General features: G+C 41.1%; 2 protein-coding genes across 2 annotated transcripts in view; both read right to left on the bottom strand.

Annotated features, from left to right (window-relative positions):
* ppp1r14aa (protein phosphatase 1, regulatory (inhibitor) subunit 14Aa) overlaps positions 1 to 6087 on the bottom strand; it is a 32005-nt gene extending 25918 nt beyond the window's left edge. Inside the window, exons 1-2 of the mRNA XM_034178922.1 lie at positions 5815 to 6087; positions 1014 to 1094 (exon numbers count right to left, since the gene is read on the bottom strand). Of these exons, the coding sequence (XP_034034813.1) occupies positions 1014 to 1094; positions 5815 to 6021 (288 nt within the window). The 5' untranslated portion in view covers positions 6022 to 6087. The remainder of the gene's footprint in view (positions 1 to 1013; positions 1095 to 5814) is intronic.
* A 7016-nt stretch (positions 6088 to 13103) lies between these two features.
* dlb (deltaB) lies at positions 13104 to 21307 on the bottom strand. The gene is made up of 7 exons (XM_034178921.1): positions 21112 to 21307; positions 20789 to 21028; positions 20608 to 20665; positions 19663 to 19920; positions 16141 to 16502; positions 14725 to 14941; positions 13104 to 14534 (listed from the first exon to the last, which is right to left on the bottom strand). The coding sequence occupies exons 1-7, from the start codon at positions 21160 to 21162 to the stop codon at positions 13819 to 13821; spliced, it is 1902 nt and encodes a 633-aa protein (XP_034034812.1). The 5' UTR covers positions 21163 to 21307; the 3' UTR covers positions 13104 to 13818.
* Between the last annotated feature and the right edge of the window lie 282 nt (positions 21308 to 21589).

The following is a 21589-nucleotide window of genomic DNA, read 5'->3' as shown; positions in this document are numbered from 1 at the left end:
GACATGCCGTGCAAATGGTGCGAACAGGATCAAATGGCAGTGTGACCTCATCTTGCCTGCCATTCGAATGGGTTTCCAGCGAATAAAGAGTGCAAGTGCCATGCCTGACTGGATGTGGTGACTGCTGTACAAGGCGTTCAAGTGCAACTACAATTTTCCATGAGTGCCATTCGACTCCTCCTTCGTGCGCCATTCTTCCTCAGTCATGTTATGTGTGAAGGGACCATTACTGACTTCTACTGTTCAATGCATCATAAATAAAGTAAGTCCCTTCGGCTGCTCCCTTGTTTTGCACTCGGAGTCGTCACAGCAAATCCAAGGTGGATCTGCATGTTGATGCTGAATTAGCACAAATTTTACGCCGGATGCCCTTCCTGACGCAAGTCCACATTACATGGAGAAATGTGGTAGGGGTGGGATTCGAACCGGGAACCTTCCACACTGAAACCAAGTGCATTAACCACTTGGTGTGAAGGGACCATTACTGACTTCTACTGTTCAATGCATCATAAATAAAATAATTAAATGGAAAAATAAGAATACAAGTATAAAATTGTCAAAGTAAATAAAGTTACTCAGCTCCGCTGACCAAGTCGAGTTAAAGATAACAGAATGCAGTGATGCACCAGTGTGTCAGTTAAAGTCCCTTGAGCATAAACCTACTTCTGTTGTGTTGTGGATATCTGCAGCATGTCTGTGACATGTTTGTTGACATGTTATCAATTAAACTACTGCATATGCTGTAGGTTATATTTGTTTGTCTTTCTGTGTTTTGGAAGCATTTTTTCAATTTGCAAGATTTCTTTATGCAACTGACTGTTGCTGAATTTGTGCAAGACTGTATTATATTTCTAAGTGTTGTCTTAATTTGGAAGTGTAGTGACCTCTCTCAGCCACCGTACATTATGCTGAAAAATGCCTTGTCTTGTGTTTTGTTTTTTATCTTCACTAGATTTAAGATTCCTCTGCAGCATCTTGTGTAATTTAATTATTTACAGTCCATAACAGGTCACCTTTAACTTGCTGACTCGTTCTTCATTGTTTGGCAGGTCAAGCAGGTTGTCAATGTTCACCTCCTCCGGCATGTCGTCCTTCTGACGTGCGCACACACACACACAGACATGGAATAAATAAATAAATATACAAGAACACAATGTACACTCTAAGAAATGAAACACTCTAAGAAATGAAACACAGAGGTTTTAAATGTAATTAATACTATTATTTTCAATATACTTGCAATTTTTAATTTTAGGGATTGAAGTAATAATGTTTCATTTGATTTAATTAATTTCAACTACAATATTGTTTTGCACTTAATTGAGAATGTTATGTGGAAAAAAATGCCTTAACTTTATTAATTAAATTCAACATTTTAGAATCAACATTTTGATTGTTCCCACCAACGTTTTCACAGTCCCACTGTACAGCTGTGCATGTGAAATACTGAATATTTTATCTGTTTGTTAGATGACACTGAAGCCAGTCTGAGCCTGCAGAATTTCCATAAGTAACTTCATAAAAACTACTGCATATTAAACTGTGACATTTTGTGTTTTGATAGATACAGGTGACGACAGGCAAAACTCAGATTTTGGGTTATGGGGTCATCTTTAAAAAGCACAATAACCATATCATTAAACAAGAGCAATCCGACATTTCAGACATTCGCCAATCCGTCACCTGGATCACCTCCAAAATTCAGTGGAGTCTTCCATGGCCTAATAATCTGAAAATTTCATCAAAATCCATGCAGTAGTTTTGACAAAAAAAGGCATTTGCAAAACTGAAAATTCTGTTTATGAAGTGTGATTCAGCATTTGTGGATCACCGATCACACGCATTCATTGCTTATGCAATACTGAGACATTCTGAGAGCAAAACTGCAGTTGAGATTTACAAATATGTTGGTCACAATTCACACTCCCATCCTGTAGATGACAGTGTTCTTATATGCATTTTGACGGGGGGAGTGATCAGAGGAGACTCCGATAATTTAATTGAACCTTTATTTAAGCAGGCTAGTCCCACTGAGATTGAGACCTCTTTTGCAAGGGAGACTTGGACAATTATAAAGTTTCCAATTCACCTAACCTGCATGCCTTTAAATGTAGGAGGAAACCCACACAAAATATCATTTCCCGTAATGCCTTTTGGCGCATGTGTCGGTTAACGCGCAAACCTTTAGAATTAGTGCGTGATATTTTCACTTTGTAAAAATTAGAGTTTCCTTTAATGTCCATAAACTGTCCAGAATTAGTTTTGTTTATAAATGAAACCATGAGTGAAACTCCAGAAAAAAAAACAGTTTCACTCGTAGTATTTGAAGAGAATCTTCAAACTACTGATTGTGTGCACATTCATCATGCCTACATTCAAGGGTGAAAAAAATGCAACACTGACACTGTAAAACTCTAACAGTGGTCTCCTCTGTTCAGACAAACAGCTATTGTACCAGAAGCTGTCCCACTGACCAAAGCATCCACATCGTCCTGTCTGTACCAACAGACCACTTCATCTACAAGCCACCATTTATTGCTCTCATCTGCTCTGTGTCAGCATTACAACCCATTAGTTTTACTGATCTGTGAGCAAATTCACAAAATGATCCGGTCAGAGAAGCCAGAGGATCCTTGTTTCAGTTCCCTAATTTGCTCCAGTGGGCAGCTGCTTGCCTTTCAGGGCAGCACACGCACATCTGTGTGTTTGTGTGAAGTGGTGAACGTGAGGCACCCGATGGAACAGCGTGACAGAAATGCAGCCCATTTAATAAGATCAGAGCAACTTTATTTATCCTGAAGGAAACCACAACAAATTTATGTGAAACGACTAGAAAGACATTTGGACAAGATATTTGGCAATATTGCACGTAGCGCTGAATAACTCTGTTTTTTATGCATTCATCCTGCAGAAAAGGGAGGAATTATAAAGTCTGATTGCCACAGGTAGTAAAGACCTCATGTAGAGTTCTTTGGTGCACCACGGCGGTCTCAGTCTATGGCTGAAGGTGCTCTGACATGACGTCAATGTGGCATGCAGGGCGTGGGAGGTGTTGTTCAGGATGCTGAGCAGCTTCCTCAGCATCCTCCTCTCTTACACCTCCATCACGAACTCCAGCTCAACTCCCAGGACAGAGCCAGCTCTCCTGATGGACTTGTTGAGTCTGTTTGTGTCAATGGTCAATAGTAATGGTCTATCAATTATAGGTGATAGATTTTGTGATGAAATACTGAAAAGACACAATAGCAAAAGTCTACAGGTCTGTTTATACATGGAATTGATGAATACAATGTAGAAAAAAGAGAAAGAAATCCAGGCTGTCCCATTTTGAAGGCTCCTTGGAGTGCAGCCGATGTATGCAGCCTTCTTTCCAGCAAAACTGAAGGATGCAACAGGTGAAGAAGAAGAACCCACAGAAATGACTCACTTCCAAACTAATTAATACTTGGTGCTATTAAAATAAAAATAAAAAAATCCAGCCTGACAGGGGTTCTCTTTGGCCCGGTCTCTTTGGCCCACCAGGCCTTTAATGCTATAGGAGAAACACTGACTGCGAGATACAAATGTCGCATCAGTTGTGTCACAGGCACCAGATGTACAATGTTTACCTCCTCCTGGGATTTCCAAGGTTTCCCTGCTCCGGAACCTTCCCTCTCACAATTTCTCATAATTCATCCTTCTCTCCGGACACACTGTCCATGTAAGGCAGCAAGACCCAGGACACATGCAGATCTGTGAGAAGGGGACAGGAGAAGACCTCCCACACATGGAGCTCTGGGCCTTGTAAGGAGAAGCCCGCTGGCTACAGACATGCTTTTAGGGTTGCTGGTGCACAGATGTGGATCCTGCTAATCAAACTTTAATATTTAATGATCTATGTGCTGACCGCGTATTAAAGACGATCCAAAAATGGATGGATTGGGGCACTGGGGGCGTTTTGTCACACGGGTCACTTTTCATACTTATCTCTTATACCACAGATGGCGCTATCAGCAAGGGTATTTCACATTAATTGTGCAAAATCTGTTTTTACTTGTGTTTTGTGGTTGAAGATTCAAATCTCTGAAGGGGTTTGCTGTTTTCAAAAACTAATACAGGTTATTCTCTGATATTTCATGTACACATTTGTGCACAGGTAAATCTGTGAATCTCTCTGAAAGAAAAAAAAAATCACAGACAATCTGCAAACCTGAAGACGTTTTAAAACCAAGTCTCAGTGCAGCGCAACAGCGCTGAATGGACTGCAGGTTAAAGTGAGCAGTTAACTGTATAATCAGTCATCTTGAAACATTTATTTACATTTTGTGAGGTAAATATGCGTAGGAACCCTCTGCATGCTACCAGAAACTTGTAATGACATTTTCACCTGTTCAGTGGCGCCAAGAAGTGTGTGGCACCAATGTGTTTAGTTTGCTGTAGTAACATTATGTAGCTGGGTAACCCGAGACTGTGTTTGCATTCTAAATCAATATTGCACCGATTATTTTTGCTTTTGTGTCAAGTTAAAAGATTAACACCCAAAACATCTACAAATAGAGCCTAGGTTGAAAAATGTCACCATTCCCCTTTAATACGATTGTAGCGGGATGAAGGTCCAGGGGTCCTGATTGAAAAGATGTTCCCGTTAGCATGGTTAACCGGGAATTCCCCTTTGGCTGACATGGTAGAGGAATGGTCTTTAGTACGAGCCGTCTGGGTTCGATCCCACCGCCGTCCCGGCCACAAAGGTCCTACAGTCACAATCTGGCGTCACGAACAGGATGTGTTTAGTCACAGAACATGCTTAAATGCACCTGTGACTTCGGGACGAAGTCAAAAATGGTGGGGAGATATGTAGCGGGATGAAGGTCCCGGGTCCTGATTGAAAAGACGTTCCTGCTAGCTTGGCTAACGGGGATTTCCCCTTTGGCTGACCTGGTAGAGGTCCTACGGTCACACGATGAAACAAAAAAAAAAAAAACAATGTTTGCTTTTTTGAGTCTATTGATTCACTGCGTTTTAGGGATGTCTGGACTTTTTAGATCTACTCAAAAGAATATTTACTGAACAAACTGTTTATATATTGTTAGATATATTTGTGAGTTCAATTGTGTTTTTCTTTATTTGTTTTCTTGTTATATATATTTGTGTGTTCAATTGTGTTTTTCTTTATTTGTTTTCTGTACCTAACCTGGTATTAAAGTAGTTTTTTTTTTTTTTTTTTTAGGATTCGTAGTAGTCGTAGTTTTCACTCTTATTCTTACTTTCCTTTGTTCTCTGTTGGTATGTGCAGGTAGAACCGGAGTTAACCAGTTTCTACCATTTAGGACAAAAATAGTTAGGTTACAATTATAAATCATATATCTCCCGTTATTGTGCAGGTCTCGGGCATCTTACCTCGAATGCTCACGGGGGCCAGTAAGAGAAGGATTTTGCGAAATAAGGTCTATGTCACGTATATGTAATTCTGTATAAACCTTTGGGTCCATTTTTCAGGATTCTGTAGAAGCGGATCTCATTTGTGAGAGAAGTTCCTGCAGAATCCATGCCTGAGATTTTTCATCGAGTTTGTACTTTGTGAGGGGCAGTGTTACAGAAATAACAATATATATATATATATATATATATATATATATATATATATATATATATATATATATATATATATATATATATATATACAGGGATATATATATATATCCCTGTCTCCCCTACAAAAACTTGCTTGTAACGGATTTCACAAGACAGAAGTGAGACAATATGAAAATAATGAGGGGAAACAAATGTTAATGTTTCTTGGCTGTTTGCATGTCTTTCGGACCCACCAGCCCTCACCTGACCCGAGTAGAGTCGGTCCAGATTGTCCTCGATCCATTTCTCCACGTCCAGGCGCCTCTGCAGCTCCTTCCTGTTGTACTTGACGGTAACTCTGGTTTGTCTCTTGTGGATATTACAACCGTAATCCTCCTCATCACGACCTAAATCTAAAGACTCAGCTTCATCGCTCTGCTCAGGTGTCGTCCCGAAACGTTCAGCCGACATGTTTGGACTGACGGGTTCCGAATCACAATCAGCGGAGGACGAGGAGAAAAAGACACACTCCAAACAGAGAGACAGAGAGAGAGAGAGAGAGAGAGAGAGGATAAAGTTCGTTCTTTCAGCCCTGGGTGAACCAAAACACTGCACTCAAAATGTCTGTACATTGCAAATAATTTAGGAAAACACATTTTGTTTTGCTTTTCTTTTAATCACACGTTTCACCTAAATTACTCAAGTCTGACTATATTGTGTGTTTGTCAAAGAATTGTAATTAAAAATAAATAAAATTTTACAGTTAAAATTCTATTTTATTTTTGAGTTATTTAATTTATTGTTGATATTTACAGATAAATCAAATGATTCCCTTCCATTTAAAACAAAACTTGGTTTCAACAGGAGGAAAAGAGTGCCAAGCTAAGGCCCCTGTGGGCTCTCAAATAAAGGCCAGTTAAGGCAAAATGGCTGCCATTTCCCAACGAACAAATCTATGAATATGATTTTTAGACGGGAATAATGTCAGTGACCATACTGTACCCAATTGAAAGAAAGGTTATTGGACAGTTTTTGAGAAAATTGGGTCCAAATACCCAAATTTGCTTTTGGTATAAAAAAAAGGCCACCATTTCCAAACAAACAAATCTTTTTTTTTTTTTTTACTTGAAATATGTCAACAACCCATATTATGCCCTTGACAAATTAGAAAAAAAGTTATCAGACAGTTTTTGAGAAAATTGCCTTATGCAGAAAACAGCTATTTTCTGCATAAAATGGCTGCCATCTCCCAACAAACAAATCTATGAATATGATTTTTAGACGGGAACAATGTCAATGACCCATATTGCGCCCTTCCCAAAAAATTAGCAGACAGCTTGAGATATCTCAATAAATGGACAGCTTATCAGTCGGTAACCCAATAAACGGGCAACTACAAAGGACCCCGCCCCATGACATAAGGTTATGGACCTGTCACCCAGCGGTAACCCAAACAATTTAAAAGAAGTCAAAATATCCAGAGCACAATATTGGCTCTCCTCGTGAAGAATGGTCTTGAAAAGATTCATGGTACTGCAAATGTACAATCTGCTATTAAGACTTTGAGGAAGGAGAGCCAAATAAAAACACCTAACCCCATTAACTGATTAACCTTTTCCCCTGTTATTAGGAGACTGAGGCATAATGAAGTGAGTGTCCACAAAATTTCTGTCAGTAACTCTGTAAGACTGCTGCATACTCTGCTTTGACATTCTGTATTCTGATAGTAACAGGTGAGTATCAGCGAACCTCCCATTTATATGACATCTTTAACGATAATAATTTGCAGGGATACTTTTCAGTCAACATTGGCACCATGGGACATGTCCAGGCTTTTTCAGGTACATGTAAGGTAGGCCCCCTTTTCTTTCTTTCTTTTTTTTTTTTTTTTTACGTGTTTTACTGTTGCTTGTGTCTTAAAGCTGTAGTGTGTAGGATTTAGTGACATCAAGTGGTGAAGCTGCAGATTACAATGTATTTATCAGTTCATATCATATTTATTGCATATCTGATTCCAATCTGATCTCACTGTGTGACTCCACTTTATATATAGCAAGTAACCAGATCTGATCTGTGTATCCATGTGGCAGTCCTTATGCATACATTGTGCTGTCCCCAGTCAGGATTTTGTTTCCATTCAGATTTTTACTTCTTTTGCGATGGGATTCGTGCTCCCTTGTCTTTTATTCTGATAAGCAATTTGTATGATCCTCCATTTCACAAAATGAGGGTTATCAAACTTGTTAGCCTGCAACCAGTAAACGGTATGTCGGGGAGCAACCAGAGATTCTTCTTGTTTTTTCTTCAGCATTCTAGGTGCACTACAAAATGCAAAAGATGGAGTAAGTTTGTCCATTTTCAGCTATACTGTCTCTATATGATATGAAGGGCTGATCCTATGAAAACCCATTGGTTGGTTGTTGCAGGTAATTATACACTAATGACCAAAGGGTAAGGTCCCCTTCACACATAGTGCGAAGTCTGGACGAAGTGTGCACTTAGTGCACAGGACGCAGGAATCGTGTGCAAACCGTGTAATGTTGTCCCTGCCTCCAACGCCTCATACACCTGTTGCTACAACTATTTGCGCATACATGTACCTGAGAGACAAAGTGTGCGCTGTTCAAACCCATCGCACCCTATCGCGGCAGGTGCCGGCCAAATTCCAGGTGACACGCACGAACATCTAACACTGCTTGCATGGCACTTAGAAAATGTGTGGCCAGTTGCACTCTTGGCATGACAGGAGACTGCAGGCAATCACTTTCATACTCGGAGAGAAATTTGTCTAAGTACCACATGAGTGTGACTTTGGTCTGTGCTCTGAGATGACAGGAGGTGTGTCCTTCCACTGACGCGGCTGTGGAAATCTGTGGATCTGGACATTCCAGCTGGACAACATGTACTGCGTTTGTACGGACATGGACTAACAGCTGCCCACTGTGATGCGCATGTGTCTGTTTGCTGTTGTCAAGTGGACATAAATAAAAACATATATCACTGTGGCAATGTGCTGCAGCGAGCGAGCACGCGCATGATGTGTACATGGACAGGCTGCTCCCAGGTTAAAACGGACCATCAGATCCGAACACACAGCAGGCAATCTCACTGTCACGTCACCCACGTGAGCTCTGTTCCACATGACACGGCGTCCTGCGGCACGTCGTCTACAAGACACATGCGCCAGCAGATGTGGACATGAATGAGACGAGCAAACTGCTTCTCATTCATGTCATTTCATGACTGTATGTCTGTGATCATGGGTCATTTACAGAGGAACAGATGGATCATACTTGTATTGCTCGCTTGATAAATGCGGTGCTTTTATATGGTGTGTGATTTAAATTTATTTTGTAATACTTCCATGTCCTTCCTGATATGAGGCAGATTCCCACAGCTTTCAAAGAGCGGCTCTGTAGCTCAGTGGTAAAGTCTCTGTCTGGTAATCAGAGCTTTTGGATGGTGCGAGTTCACATCCAGTAGGTCATATATTTATTTATTTATTTCCCACATAAGTGGTGCGATGTGCCGCAGCTGGCACTGTGCGTTCCTGCCCGAAAGACAACGGCGCATGCACGAACTCTCGCACCAGGTTCGTGCACGCCTGCCCGTTGGCGCGATGTTCTGTGGTGCGCTAATTTTGAACTGCGCTATTTCGCTGTTTTGTCCAAACGCCGTCCAAACTTCACACTATGTATGAAGTTTTAATGTAATATTCCATTGCTGCTAATAAGCACATATAGTCACTGAAACAACACTGAAACACCAACAGCTGTAAAGGTTCACAACCTTAGAGATGGCAAAACAAAACAAAAATAGAGAGAAATGATTAAAATAATAAGTGATTTGACCCAGACAGACATAATGTGTTTTTAACAATGTATCCTACATGTAGTCTGTCTACTGGATGAGTTGCTCAATATGTTACTCTGGGAAACTCATGATTAGTTTTGACCTTTAACCATAGTGCTGCCTAAAAAAGGAATAAGCTGTACACAATCTGTTGTTACCTCCCCAAGGAAGTTTTCACTCACGTATGTTTATTTGTTACAAAGATTATACAAAAAATAGAAAAATGATAAACCTGTTTTAATGAAACTTTGCAAAGAGGAAGGGCGAAGAATAACAAATATTACATTTTGAGTGAATCTGGGTAGATTTTTTTTCAGCTTTTGATAAATATTGTTAGATAGTGTGCTTTGAGACATTTTGAATAATTCTCAAAGTTAGTGCACCAGTATTCATGAGAAAAATTATGCATATGTTCAGATGAATTATGATGTATAAAATGCTCTGAGTATAAAGTGCACAAGAAGATTTATTTAATGACACCACTCATAGGATCACATGTCAAAGTGATTTTGAAACATATGACCTGTGACCTTTAGTGAACTTGAAATTTCAAACTCAACGTCATGACTTTTTAACACAAACAGTTTGAGGCCAATAGAAATTAAACATCATGGAAGGATTGTGCAGTTAGTCACAGATACTGTGGTTGAGTTTTGGACAGAATTGATCAAATATCAAGATCACACAAAACCATGTATTATGGTATCACGGAATTACAAAGAAATAATTAGTACAAATCTGTGTCAAGTATGTTGTGCACCATAAATGTCTCTTCTAGTTATGGATAATATGGCCTGAAATGACTACTTTCAAGATGTGGAGACTAAAGCCTAATAGATTATAATTTCAGACAGACCATCAAACTTCAAATTATAGACCTAGCTTTAAACCTTTTTTATTGTAATTATTTCTTGTTTTTTGTTGTTGTTGTTTTTGTTTGTTTTTGTTGTTTTTTGCAATTTTACCTATGGCTCAATGTTTTTAAACAGTATTTTGAATTAATCCTTCAAGAAAGAGTCAGAGTTCTATTATTCCATATAGTTCGATATTGTTACTCTAAGATGAGGCTCATATATTAAAATATTAATAGGTAGTTATTTTAATACTTAGACGTATATACAGGGTGGGCCAATAAAATGTTACCACTTTTTTTAATTTGTACAAATTCCAAAATAACAAAGATGTCTTATTCATTTTCAGGAATATCAATTCCTGAAAATGAAAAAGAAATTCTGAGAATCCCTCTTGAGATGTGTGGCAATGTCATCACAAACTTCAATGTGCATGTTGCAGCTGTAATCCAAAGAAGAGTAGCGTGGATTGAACATGTCATCAATTATTGAACTGTGCAGAAAACAAGAGACAAAGTGGGAAACCTTTGGTATCAAATGTTAATTCGATGCTTTCTGTTACAAGTCTGTAAATAAAATTTTCAAATAAGTTATCATTTCCAAAACTTGTGCACGATCAAAAAGTGGAAACATTTTATTAGCCCACCCTGTAAGTTTATATAGTTTAACACAATATAACGTGCCCTGCAACCCGGTCCCAGATAAGCGGTTGAAGATGAGTGAGTGATAATATAATATACAGTTCTATGTAAAAGTTTGGGCACCCCTGATGATATCCATGATATTCCTTTATAAATCATTGGTTGTTTGGATCAGCAATTTCAGTTAAATATATCATATAGCAGACAAACACAGTGATATTTGAGAAGTGAAATGAAGTTTATAGGATTTACAGAAAGTGTGCAATAATTCTTTAAACTAAATTAGGCAGGGGCATACATTTGGGCACCCCAACAGAAAAAAATACATCAATATTTGTAGATCCTCCTTTTGCAGAAATAACAACCTCTAAACGCTTCCTATAGTTTCCAATGAGAGTCATTCTTCTTTACAAAAACATCTCAGGTTTGTTGGTTTTCGAGCATGGACAGCCCACTTAAAATCACACCACAGATTTTCAATAATATTCAGGTCTGGGGACTGAGATGGCTATTCCAGAATGTTGTACTTGTTCCTCTGCATGAATGCCTTAGTAGATTTTGAGCAGTGTTTAGGGTTGTTGTCTTGTTGAAAGATCCAGCCCCGGTGCAACTTCAACTTTGTCACTGATTCTTGAACATTGTTCCCAAGAATCTGCTGATATTGACTGGAATCCATGTGACCCTCAACTTTCACAAGATTCCCAGTACCTGCACTGGCCACACAGCCACACAGTATGATGGAACCACCTCCAAATTTTACTGTAGGTAGCAAGTGTTTTTCTTGGAATGCTGTGTTATTTTCAGCCATGCATACCACCCCTTGTTATGTCCAAATAACTAAATTTTAGTTTCATCAGTCCACAAAATGAAGCTGGCTTGTCCAAATGTGCTTTAGCATACCTCAAGCGACTCTGTTTGTGGCATATATGCAGAAAAGGCTTCCTCTTCATTACAATATCATACAGCATCTCTTTGTGCAAAGTGCACTGTATAGTTGAACGATGCACAGAGACATTATCTGCAGCAAGATCATGTTGTAGGTCTTTGGAGCAGGTCTGTGGGTTGACTATGACTGTTCTCACCATCCTTTGCTTCAGCTTATCTGAGATTTTTCTTGGCCTGCAACTTCAGGCCTTAACTAGTACTGTGCCTGTGGTCTTCCATTTCCTCACTATGTTCCTCACAGTGGAAACTGACAGCTGAAATCCCTGAGATAGCTTTTTGTATCCTTCCCCTAAACCATGATGTTTCTTTGTTTTCAGGTCATTTGAGAGTTGTTTAGCGGCTCCCATGTTGCCACTTATTAGAAGAGATACAAAGAGGGGAAACATTTGCAAATGGCTAAATAAATGGCCTTTCTCATGATTGGATTCGCCTGTGTAAGGAGGTCAAGGGTCCACGAGCTTACCAAACCAATTTTGTGTTCCAATAATTAGTGCTAAATGTATTCAAATAAATAAAATGACAAGAGTGCCTAAATTTATACACCTGCCTCATTTTGTTTAAATAATTATTGCACAATTTCTGTAAATCCTATAAACTTAATTTCACTTCTCAAATATCAGTGTGTTTGTCTGCTATATGATATATTTAACTGAAATTTCTGATCCGGACAACCAATGATTTATAAAGGAAAATCAGGAAAATTATCAGGGGTGCCCAAACTTTTGCATACAACTGTAAAATTATAAGTACATTGATAAAATGTTTCAACCAACTTCCATATAACTTGGTGTAATCATCAACAGGATCACAAGTATGAAGATTATCTCTTCTTGTGTCAATCAGAATCCAGATGTGGATTTTGCATTTTCCTCTTTACCTTTGTTTACATGGCCATATGAAGCATTTTCTTACACTTTTATCAATTTCTAAAAATGCAAATCTAATATAATCTTGATGAAATTAGTCAGTCACAATTATACATGATAATAAACAAGTAAAGTTTTGTGCAGATATGGAGACAGATCTGGATTTGTTCAAGTAAAATTGTCATTCTGATAGATGCAATGTTGGTGAAGTTGCTGTTTTAGGGCAACAAACACGCAGTAATATCATCGGTCATTTTATTATTAGCTGTAACGCAAAATTACAGGATTGTTAAGTCTTGGTAGAAGTGTGTGTTGTAGTATATTTTATTTCGTACAGTCCTGTCCCATAACTAAAGGCACAGTGACCTGAGGGCAAAATATTTAAATCCACAGTCACCTCAGTGTAAATCCTTTATTCCACATCACAACATGACAAAACTCAAACGTGGATGAATAAATGTAACGGAACATAAACTTTGGCATGAACATAAAATGGCACAAAGCAAACAGTAGGAGGAGGACAACTGTGTACAAAGCTTCTTATATTCCTGCCATCCCTCAACATCTTTGGGATATATCGCACAGTCCGCCAAAAGCATCCAGACTCACCATCAAATGTCAAATTTCATTCATCATCGTATAAATATATCTGTAAATCTCTGACAAAGTGAAGTTTTCAAATAAATAAATAATATAAACAACAAAAATGATGGTACACACAATAAGGAAATAATGGTCAAAGGAAGATTGAAAAAGAAAATTAAACAAAAAAATGTTTCTTAAAAAAAAAAACACAAATGCAATAAACACATTTATTGTGACGTTCTGTATTTGGTTTGTGTTGTAGGTCCAATGAAAATTATTTCTGTCTTTGAGTCATTAAATATGAAAGAGCTTTGCCCTGGTCTCAGTAATCTTTGTAAATTATCAGAAAGTTCAGAGTTTTGTTTCCTGATGTCCTGCGTTTTATTGTTTTTGTGCCTCCAACATGAGCAGAGTTTTCTCCAGCTCGTGATTTCTGCTCCGCTCTGGGCATGAACACAGAGGAACAACAAGTGCTGATCGTCCCGCATAAATCAGAGAGGACGTTTTCGCTCAACATTCTGACATATTTCATCTCAGCCCCGACACAGGACCCAGACCGGCGTCATCCCTCCACAAAAAGTCTTGGCGCTCCCCTCTGGTCAGACTGCCCACCACAGGATTAGGTCTGAACCCAGATCTCCCATCCGGGTTCAGACCGAACCCGAGGCAAGCAGCGCTGTTGCTGATCTTGAACAGGCCGTTCGGCCCGAGGAATGCTTCTCTTTCACTTCCTCCAAGGTTGTTTACCGCCTCCAGATCATTATAAACTGCAATGTCGCTCAGCTGCTTCCTGCCCTGGAGTCTCCGCCTCCTCCTCAGCATGACGATACCAGCCACCAGAACCAACACCAAGATGGCGAGAAGGCAGGAGATGGTGAGAGTGGAGGAGGAGGGCTGCGAGGTTTGACGCAAAGCCGGCTTGAAGCTGGGCTGGAGCGTGAACTCGCAGCTCGGCCCCATGAACCCTTTGGGGCACTGGCATACAGGTCCGGTGAAGTGGGTGAAGCAGGTCCCACCATTCTGGCAAGGACGGGCACCACAGGCATCGGAGCGACGGCTGCAGTTCTTGCCGGTGTAGCCCAGTGTGCAGGAGCAGGTGTAGTCATTCACACCGTCCTGACAGGTGCCGGCGTTCTGACAGGGGCTTGAGGCACAGTCATCGATGTTGACCTGGCAGTTGGCCCCAGTGAAGCCAGGCTGACACCGACACAGGATGCTCTGGCCGAGGTCCAGACACTCTCCACCTGAAGCAGAAAACAGCAGTCGTCTTCAACATCCTACAGAGAGCCACTCAATGTGCAATATTGTGATTGCACACTGTTGCATCATTATTATCCCAAACCCCAACAAGGCAGCGACCAGAAATGAACATGACAGTATTCACTTTAACCACAAGGTGTCAGCAGTGACAAACCCTGTCTCCTGCCTGCTCACCATTCAGACAAGGCCTGTTGCTGCAGCGGTCCAACTTCTTCTCACAGTTGGAGCCGGTGTAGCTGGGAGGACAGCGGCAGGTGTAGCCTCCGGTCATCGTCTCCATGCAGGTGCCACCGTTAAAACAAGGACCGTCTGCACATGTCATGGCAATGATCTCGCAGTTCTTACCGTAGAATCCCTGAGGACAGGTGCAAGAGTAGTCGTTCTCCAAGTCCTGTGCAAAGAGAAAAAGAAGCAACTTTGATGAGGACGGAACATCTGGAGAACAAACGTGTTTTACATGCAAACCTTCATAAGTAAGGAAATGCAGGGCAAAGGAGATCTGATAAATGCTTTTCATTTCTGATGTATGTTGAAAGTGAACATCAAGTTGAGATTTTGTAGTTTCAACAAGTACAAAGAAATTAAGCCAGTTTTGTGTCAAACCAAATACTAACAGCAGAACACAGGAGAGCTGTCTTCAGGATTTCTAGTTTTTGGTGACCATTACGCCTTTGGTCAAACAAAGACTTGGTGATTGGGTTATGGTTGGAATTAAGTTATGGTTGGGGATAGGAGTTAGGGAGCTATGGAGTGCATTATGTCTGAGTGTCCTTACAAGTAAAGAGATACAAAAGTGCATGTGTGTGTGTGTGTGTGTGTAAATATAAATATATAAATATATATATTTAAACTCCTTTGTCCCTCAGGCCATCAGACTGTACCACTCCTCACTCGGTGGGAGGAGGAGTGACAGGAAGACAGAGGACAGGAAGGAGAGGAACAATAGTAGCCAGTAAACCAGTAGTGATGAGTATGTCTGGCATTTATATTTGAAAATGTGACTGTGACTGTGAAAAGACATTTTTTCTGCTCGATAGACACAGTGAACATGTCTGCCTAAAACAGATCACCACTCATATGTCGACACTGCAGGCACCAACTATTTCGCAAAGGTGAGCTCTAAAACTGGAACCGAAAAAGCATTTGATTTATTTTATGAAATAAACGTTAAGGCAGTAACTTATTTGTGTGGAAATCCAGTTTTCCTGCTTGTTATTTAGAGACCATAAAGTACGTTTGAGCTCAGATTTTCAGAATCTGCACTGGGCGAGATTCATTTTGTGGCAGGTGGGACCACATTGGGCTGTTTGGGCCCTCTGGGCCTAAACAGCTTCAGTTAGGCTGATTGTCTATTAGCTGCACAGTTGAGGGCCGCTGAGTGGGACACCCACAGTGCTGTCAGCGCACAGGTCAGCACCGTGCACGGAAGCTCCTGGCATCAGTGTATGCATGAAAGTATAAAACACTGCAGCTGTGTGAGGAAACCCAGAGGAAAACATGCAAACCACAGCCCACCACATCCAAACCCAGGGAATATGACCCGCCAGTGCCAGCCGCTGAAAGGAAAAATAAACAAACTTCCATACTCACATTACAGCTGCCTCCATTCTTGCAGGGGTTGCTGTCACACTCATTGGTTTCCAGCTCACAGTTTGTTCCTCCAAACCCGGCGCGGCAGGTGCAGGTGTAGCTGCCCTGGCCCGTGTTGGTACAGGTTGCACCGTTGGCACAGGGACGGTGGTTGGTGCAGTAGTTGAGGTCCTGGTCACAGAAGAGCCCCCCCCAGCCCTCCTGACAGTTACACTGCCACGGCTGGCTGCACGTCCCGTGAAGGCAGCCAGGGTATCGCACGCATTCATTACAGGAGGGGCCCTGCCAGCCCATACGGCACGTACAGCCCCCTGGGGCCTCACAGTAGCCGTGCCGTTCGCTGCAGTCCGCAGAGCAGATGGCTGGAGAGGAGAGGGAGGGAACGTATGTGGTTACAATGGGCACAACGTCCACACACACAAATGTGCAGCGCCCCCTGCCTGACCCCAACCCTGCTCCAGACTTCATTTTGGTTAAGTATTAAGCCAAGCAGCTGGCAGGCACGCTGCTGGAGAGAAATCCTTTCTTTTTTATCTCCCCGTTGCACGCACAGAGATCACCTTGAAAAACGTGCGACTGTAAAAGAGGCTGCAGCTTTTTGTTTCATTGTCAGAGAGAATAAAAGACAGATGGGAGAGAACAGACCTGGCAACACATTAAGAGGCGGCACTGCAGGACTTCATCCAAATACAAAGAAATACTTTACATATGATCTCTGTCCAAAGACTGAAAAACTGTTTTATCAATGGCTTAAAGACTGAGTTGAACATTTCAGTTCTTGTGAAGAAAAAAGGTTTGATATGCATCATTTTGCTATAATAAACTCTTTTGAAGCAACTTATTATTATTTTCTTTTTTACTTCCATTTCTGTTTCCAAGCAGAGGTGGTGGCCAAGTGGTTAGTGCGCATGGTTTCACTGCGGAAGGTTCCTGGTTCAAATCCCGCCCCTGCCACATTTCTTCATGTAATGTAGAGTTGTGTCAGGAAGGGCATCCGGCGTAAAACCTGTGCCAATTCAACATGCAGATCCACCTTGGATTTGCTGTGGTGACTCCGAGTGCAAAGAAGGGAGCAGCCGAGGGGACTTACTTTACTTCCATTTCTGTTTCCAGTTTGAGGTTGTTGTTAATTCCACCAATAAGAAGTAGCTGGTATATTTTAGATGTTTTTCTTTTCACACACACACACACACACACACACACACACACACACACACACACACACACACACACACACACACACACACACACACACACACACACACACACAGTGCTTTCAGTTTATGTTACAGCCTTATTCCAAAATGGATTAAATTATTTTTTCTCAAGATTCTACACACAATACCCCATAATGACAATGTGAAAAATGTTTTTTGACATTTTGCAACTTTATTAAAAAAATTAAATCAAAGAAATCACATGTACATAAGTATTCATAGCCTTTGGCATGAAGCTCCAAATTGAGCTCAGGTGCATCCTGTTTCCACTGATCATCCTTGAGATGTTTCTACAGCTTAATTGGAGTCCATGTGGGGTAAATTCAGTCAATTGGAAATGATTTGGAATTTGGAAAGGCACATGCCTGTCTACATACAAGATCGACAGTTGACAGTGCCTGTCAGAGCACAAACCAAGCATGAAGTCAAAGGAATGTCTGTAGACCCCAAGACAGGATTGTCTCAAGGCACAAATCTGAGGAAGGGTACAGAAACATTTCTGCTCCTTTGAAGGTCCCAGTGAGCACAGTGGCCTCCATCATCTGTAGATGGAAGAAGTTTGGATCCACCAGGACTCTTCCTAGAGCTCACCGCCCGTCGAAACTGAGTGATCAGGGGAGAAAGGCCTTAGTCGGGGAGGTGACCAAGAACCCGATGGCCACTCTATCAGAGCTCCTGCATTCCTCTGTGGAGAGAGGAGAACCTTCCAGAAAGACAACCATCTCTGAAGTAATCCACCAATCAGCCTTGTATGGTAGAGTGGCCAGACGGAAGCTACTTCTTAGTAAACGGCACATGGCAGCCTGTTTGCCAAAAGACACCTGAAGACCATGAGAAACAAAATTCTCTGGTCTGGTGAGACAAAGATTGAACTCTTTGGTGCGAACACCAGGCGTCATGTTTGGAAGAAACCAGGCGCCATCCCTACAGTGAAGCATGGTGGTGGCAGCATCAGTGATAAGAACTGGGAGATTAGTCAGGGTTGAGGGAAAGATGAATGCAGCAATGTACAGAGACATCCTGTATGAAAACCTGCTCCAATGTACTCATTACCTCAGACTGGGGTGACGGTTCATCTTTCAGCAGAACAATGACCCTAAGCACACAGCCAAGATATGAAAGGAGTGGCTTCAGGACAACTCTGTGAATGTCCTTGAGTGGCCCAGGCAGAGCCCAGACCTGAATCTGATTGAACAGCTCTGGAGAGATCTGAAAATGGCTGTGCACCGATGCTCCCCATCCAACCTGATGGAGCTCGAGAGGTGCTGCAAAGAGGAATGAGCAAAACTGTCCAAAGATAGGTGCACCAAGCTTGTGGCATCATATTCAAGAAGACTTGACATGTGATTTCTTAGTTTTTATTTTTAAAAAATTTGCAAAAAAAAAAAAAAAAAACCTTTTTTCATGTTGTCATTATGGGGTGTTGTGAGTAGAATTTTGAGCAAAAAATGAATTTACTCCATCTGTCTTGAAATACACATTTTTTGATAACTGAGTACAGAATGCCTTCAAATCCCAGTTCACATTAATAAAATAAGATTCAGTAATTTTAACTGTAACCCAAAGATTTTCTCCAGAGGAGTTTAAAAGTTTAATTTGAAAGAGGTGTTCATTAAACCTGTATGTGGTTTCAAATGTTGGCAGAATTTGTTCATCTTTGAAAGCTACAGTGATTGTATTATGATATCGCTGGTCACAAATTCTTTCTGTTCACGTTTTCGCTTCTTTGGTGATGGAAATTCACACTTCCTTGCCTTCTTTTCTGATAACCAATACATATTATCTTCCTTTTCCCAAAATGAGGGTTCTCAAACTTGTTAGTCTGCAGTTGCAACCAGTAGACAGTGTATATGGGTGCAGCCACTGACTCTTCTTCATTTTTCATCAATCTGTGCAGTAAAATGCAAAAGACTATTTTTGTCTCTTTTTGACTATACTGTATCAACATGGCAGTGCAACATGGTGGCCTGCATGAGGGGTCCACTCCCACATAGATAAGAAGGACTCATTCTAAGTTAATGAAACATCAATTTGTGTTGCAGGTAATTACTAATGATGAACAGATGGTTATGAATGCTATATTTCAGTAATGCTAATAAACACCCTTAAATCCTACACACTGTAGCTTTAAGCTTTGTGACTGGTAAGAGGTGTCAGGGGTGTCAAAATAACGATTTAGCTTCATCTGACACAGTTTTAATATGGAGAAATTGCGCATCTGGCCTTTTCCAATTGCTGCACCTGACCAACATGATTCCGCTGCTGTGGCTTAAATCAACGCCATTTCAGCATTCATCCAACTTACGTTCAGAACAGTAGTTTCCCTTCCAGCCTTCCATACAGATGCGGTTGCCCTCCTCATCGCAGGTGTAGTGGCCCAGCGTGTCGTCTCTCGGCCTGCAGTAGTCAGCGCAGCTGTCTCCAAAATAGAACTCGTCGCAGAAGACATGGTAAGAGTAGCGCAGTTCGCTCTGTTCGCCGAAGTGGACGTCCTGAGACCAGTCCTCGCCAATAGCAAGTCTTCTCCTGGTCGCCAGACGGCTTACAAGGTTGTTTTGGTTGTCTGCAAAGGAACACCAAGTCGGTACGATAAGCAATCTGTGCGTAAAAGCTGTCTGTATAAAGTATATTCTCTAAGAATGCTGTGCGTAAAATATGTTCGTCTGAACTCCAAAAGAATCTGAAAATAAAAGTCTCCTTCCGACGGAAAAAACGTGAAACTGGACTGTATATTCCACACGGGGAGCAAAAACTGTAATGCTGAAACATAATCGGCAGTAATTGTGTGCGTAAAGCTTACCGTTTGATGTCTGTTATATAAGCAATACCTGCCTAATGTCCTTCTTAAGTCTAAGATGTAATGGCTGTGTGCGTAAAAGCTCACCCTTTGAGCCCTGTAAGAGAAACTGTGCGTAAATGAATTCAATATCGTTAATTAACGTCATCTTGAAGGAATCGGGGTTTTAAAAATGTCCTAGTGAAGCTGTTCCAGTAAAGTATCAGTGCGTAAAATGTCCGCGTGAAGTAGATTCTGTCGGTTCTGAATTCCTTCTGTGCGTAAAAGCTGTGACAGACCATACGTTCTGTACAAGAACTTGTGCGTAAAAAAGAAGCAAAACAAAAGCTCCCGAGGTGTATTCTACACTGTTTGAATGACATGCGTATTATGTCCGGATTTTAAATAAATTATTTTTATTGACTGAATTTATCTAATACATGGCGGTGGGTGATTCGTGAAAAAATGATTTACCTGTGTATTCTGTCTGAGATTCGGCGTTCCAAGCCTCAATGATTAATGAAAATGTTCCCTTGAAGAGAAAAACAGCAATGAAACAAATTACATTGTATTACTGGGAATTTGCATCAAACAGATTTCACACTGGGGGGTTAATGCCCTAATGGTTCGCCTTTATAAATTGTTTTCCACGTACAGGCCATTTGAAGTGGAATGGCACCCTGATGGGAGCGCTCCTGGAGATGGATGTGTGATCAGCCCTGATGACGTTGGTTTGACCAGTGCCAAAGGTGCAGGGTGGCTCTGCTGAGATCACGTCCTCCGGGTGTTTTAGGCAGATTCTGAAAAATATGTGGCAATCTCTGTGTCTTCTGCAGATGCGCTGCGCCGTGTGGAACGAGTGAATCTTCAACTCAAACACGCCAGAGGACAACACCTGAAAAAAGACCAAAGCGCGTCAGACGCGCTGTGCGCAAAGACGTAACAACGTGACATCAACACAAATAAAAGTGAACTTACTGCTTCCACTAAGGCCAAAGCCAGGAGGTATTTCAGGTGTAGATGTGCCATTTCATCCGAGTGTTTGATTTCCAGTTCTCATCGGCTTCCCGCATCCACTGTGCGAAGTGATATTACTCCCCAAACGAATCACAAAGAAAACACGTACCAATCAGATTTCTCAAAAAGCTTTCATCACTATCGATCGTGATCCTCGAGGTCTCTCCTAAATCCTTTTTTTTTTTCTTCTGGATCCTGAACTCGGCACTTGTTTAGTTCCTGAATGCGTAAAAACGCATGTTGCTTTTATATCTTCATTGGCAAAGAGGTGGAGCCAAAGAAGACCTCAAGGGAGCAGCCAAACCCAGAGAGACCCAAACAGCCCACACTACATCTGCACCAGCTTCCAAATAAGAATATGCATAAGAAGGTGGCAGACGTGTTCATGAATCCTAATCACCAGTTCTGTATAATGAGACTGAAGCCTCTCTGAAATGTA

Source organism: Thalassophryne amazonica, chromosome 9 (assembly GCF_902500255.1).
Source record: "Thalassophryne amazonica chromosome 9, fThaAma1.1, whole genome shotgun sequence".
NCBI lineage: Eukaryota > Metazoa > Chordata > Actinopteri > Batrachoidiformes > Batrachoididae > Thalassophryne > Thalassophryne amazonica.
The sequence above is the reverse complement of the archived record's forward strand: the minus strand, read 5'-3'. Positions and strand labels throughout refer to the sequence as shown.

What these genes read in the sequence shown, in the direction of transcription:
- dlb (XM_034178921.1), bottom strand. Translation starts at nt 21,162, where the DNA reads ATGGCACATCTACACCTGAAATACCTCCTGGCTTTGGCCTTAGTGGAA. An exon ending in CTTTGGCCTTAGTGGAAGCA is followed by an intron (nt 21,029 to 21,111) that starts GTAAGTTCACTT and finishes GTCTTTTTTCAG; the next exon opens with GTGTTGTCCTCTGGCGTGTT. An exon ending in ATCTCAGACAGAATACACAG is followed by an intron (nt 19,921 to 20,607) that starts GTAAATCATTTT and finishes GTTCCTTTGCAG; the next exon opens with ACAACCAAAACAACCTTGTA.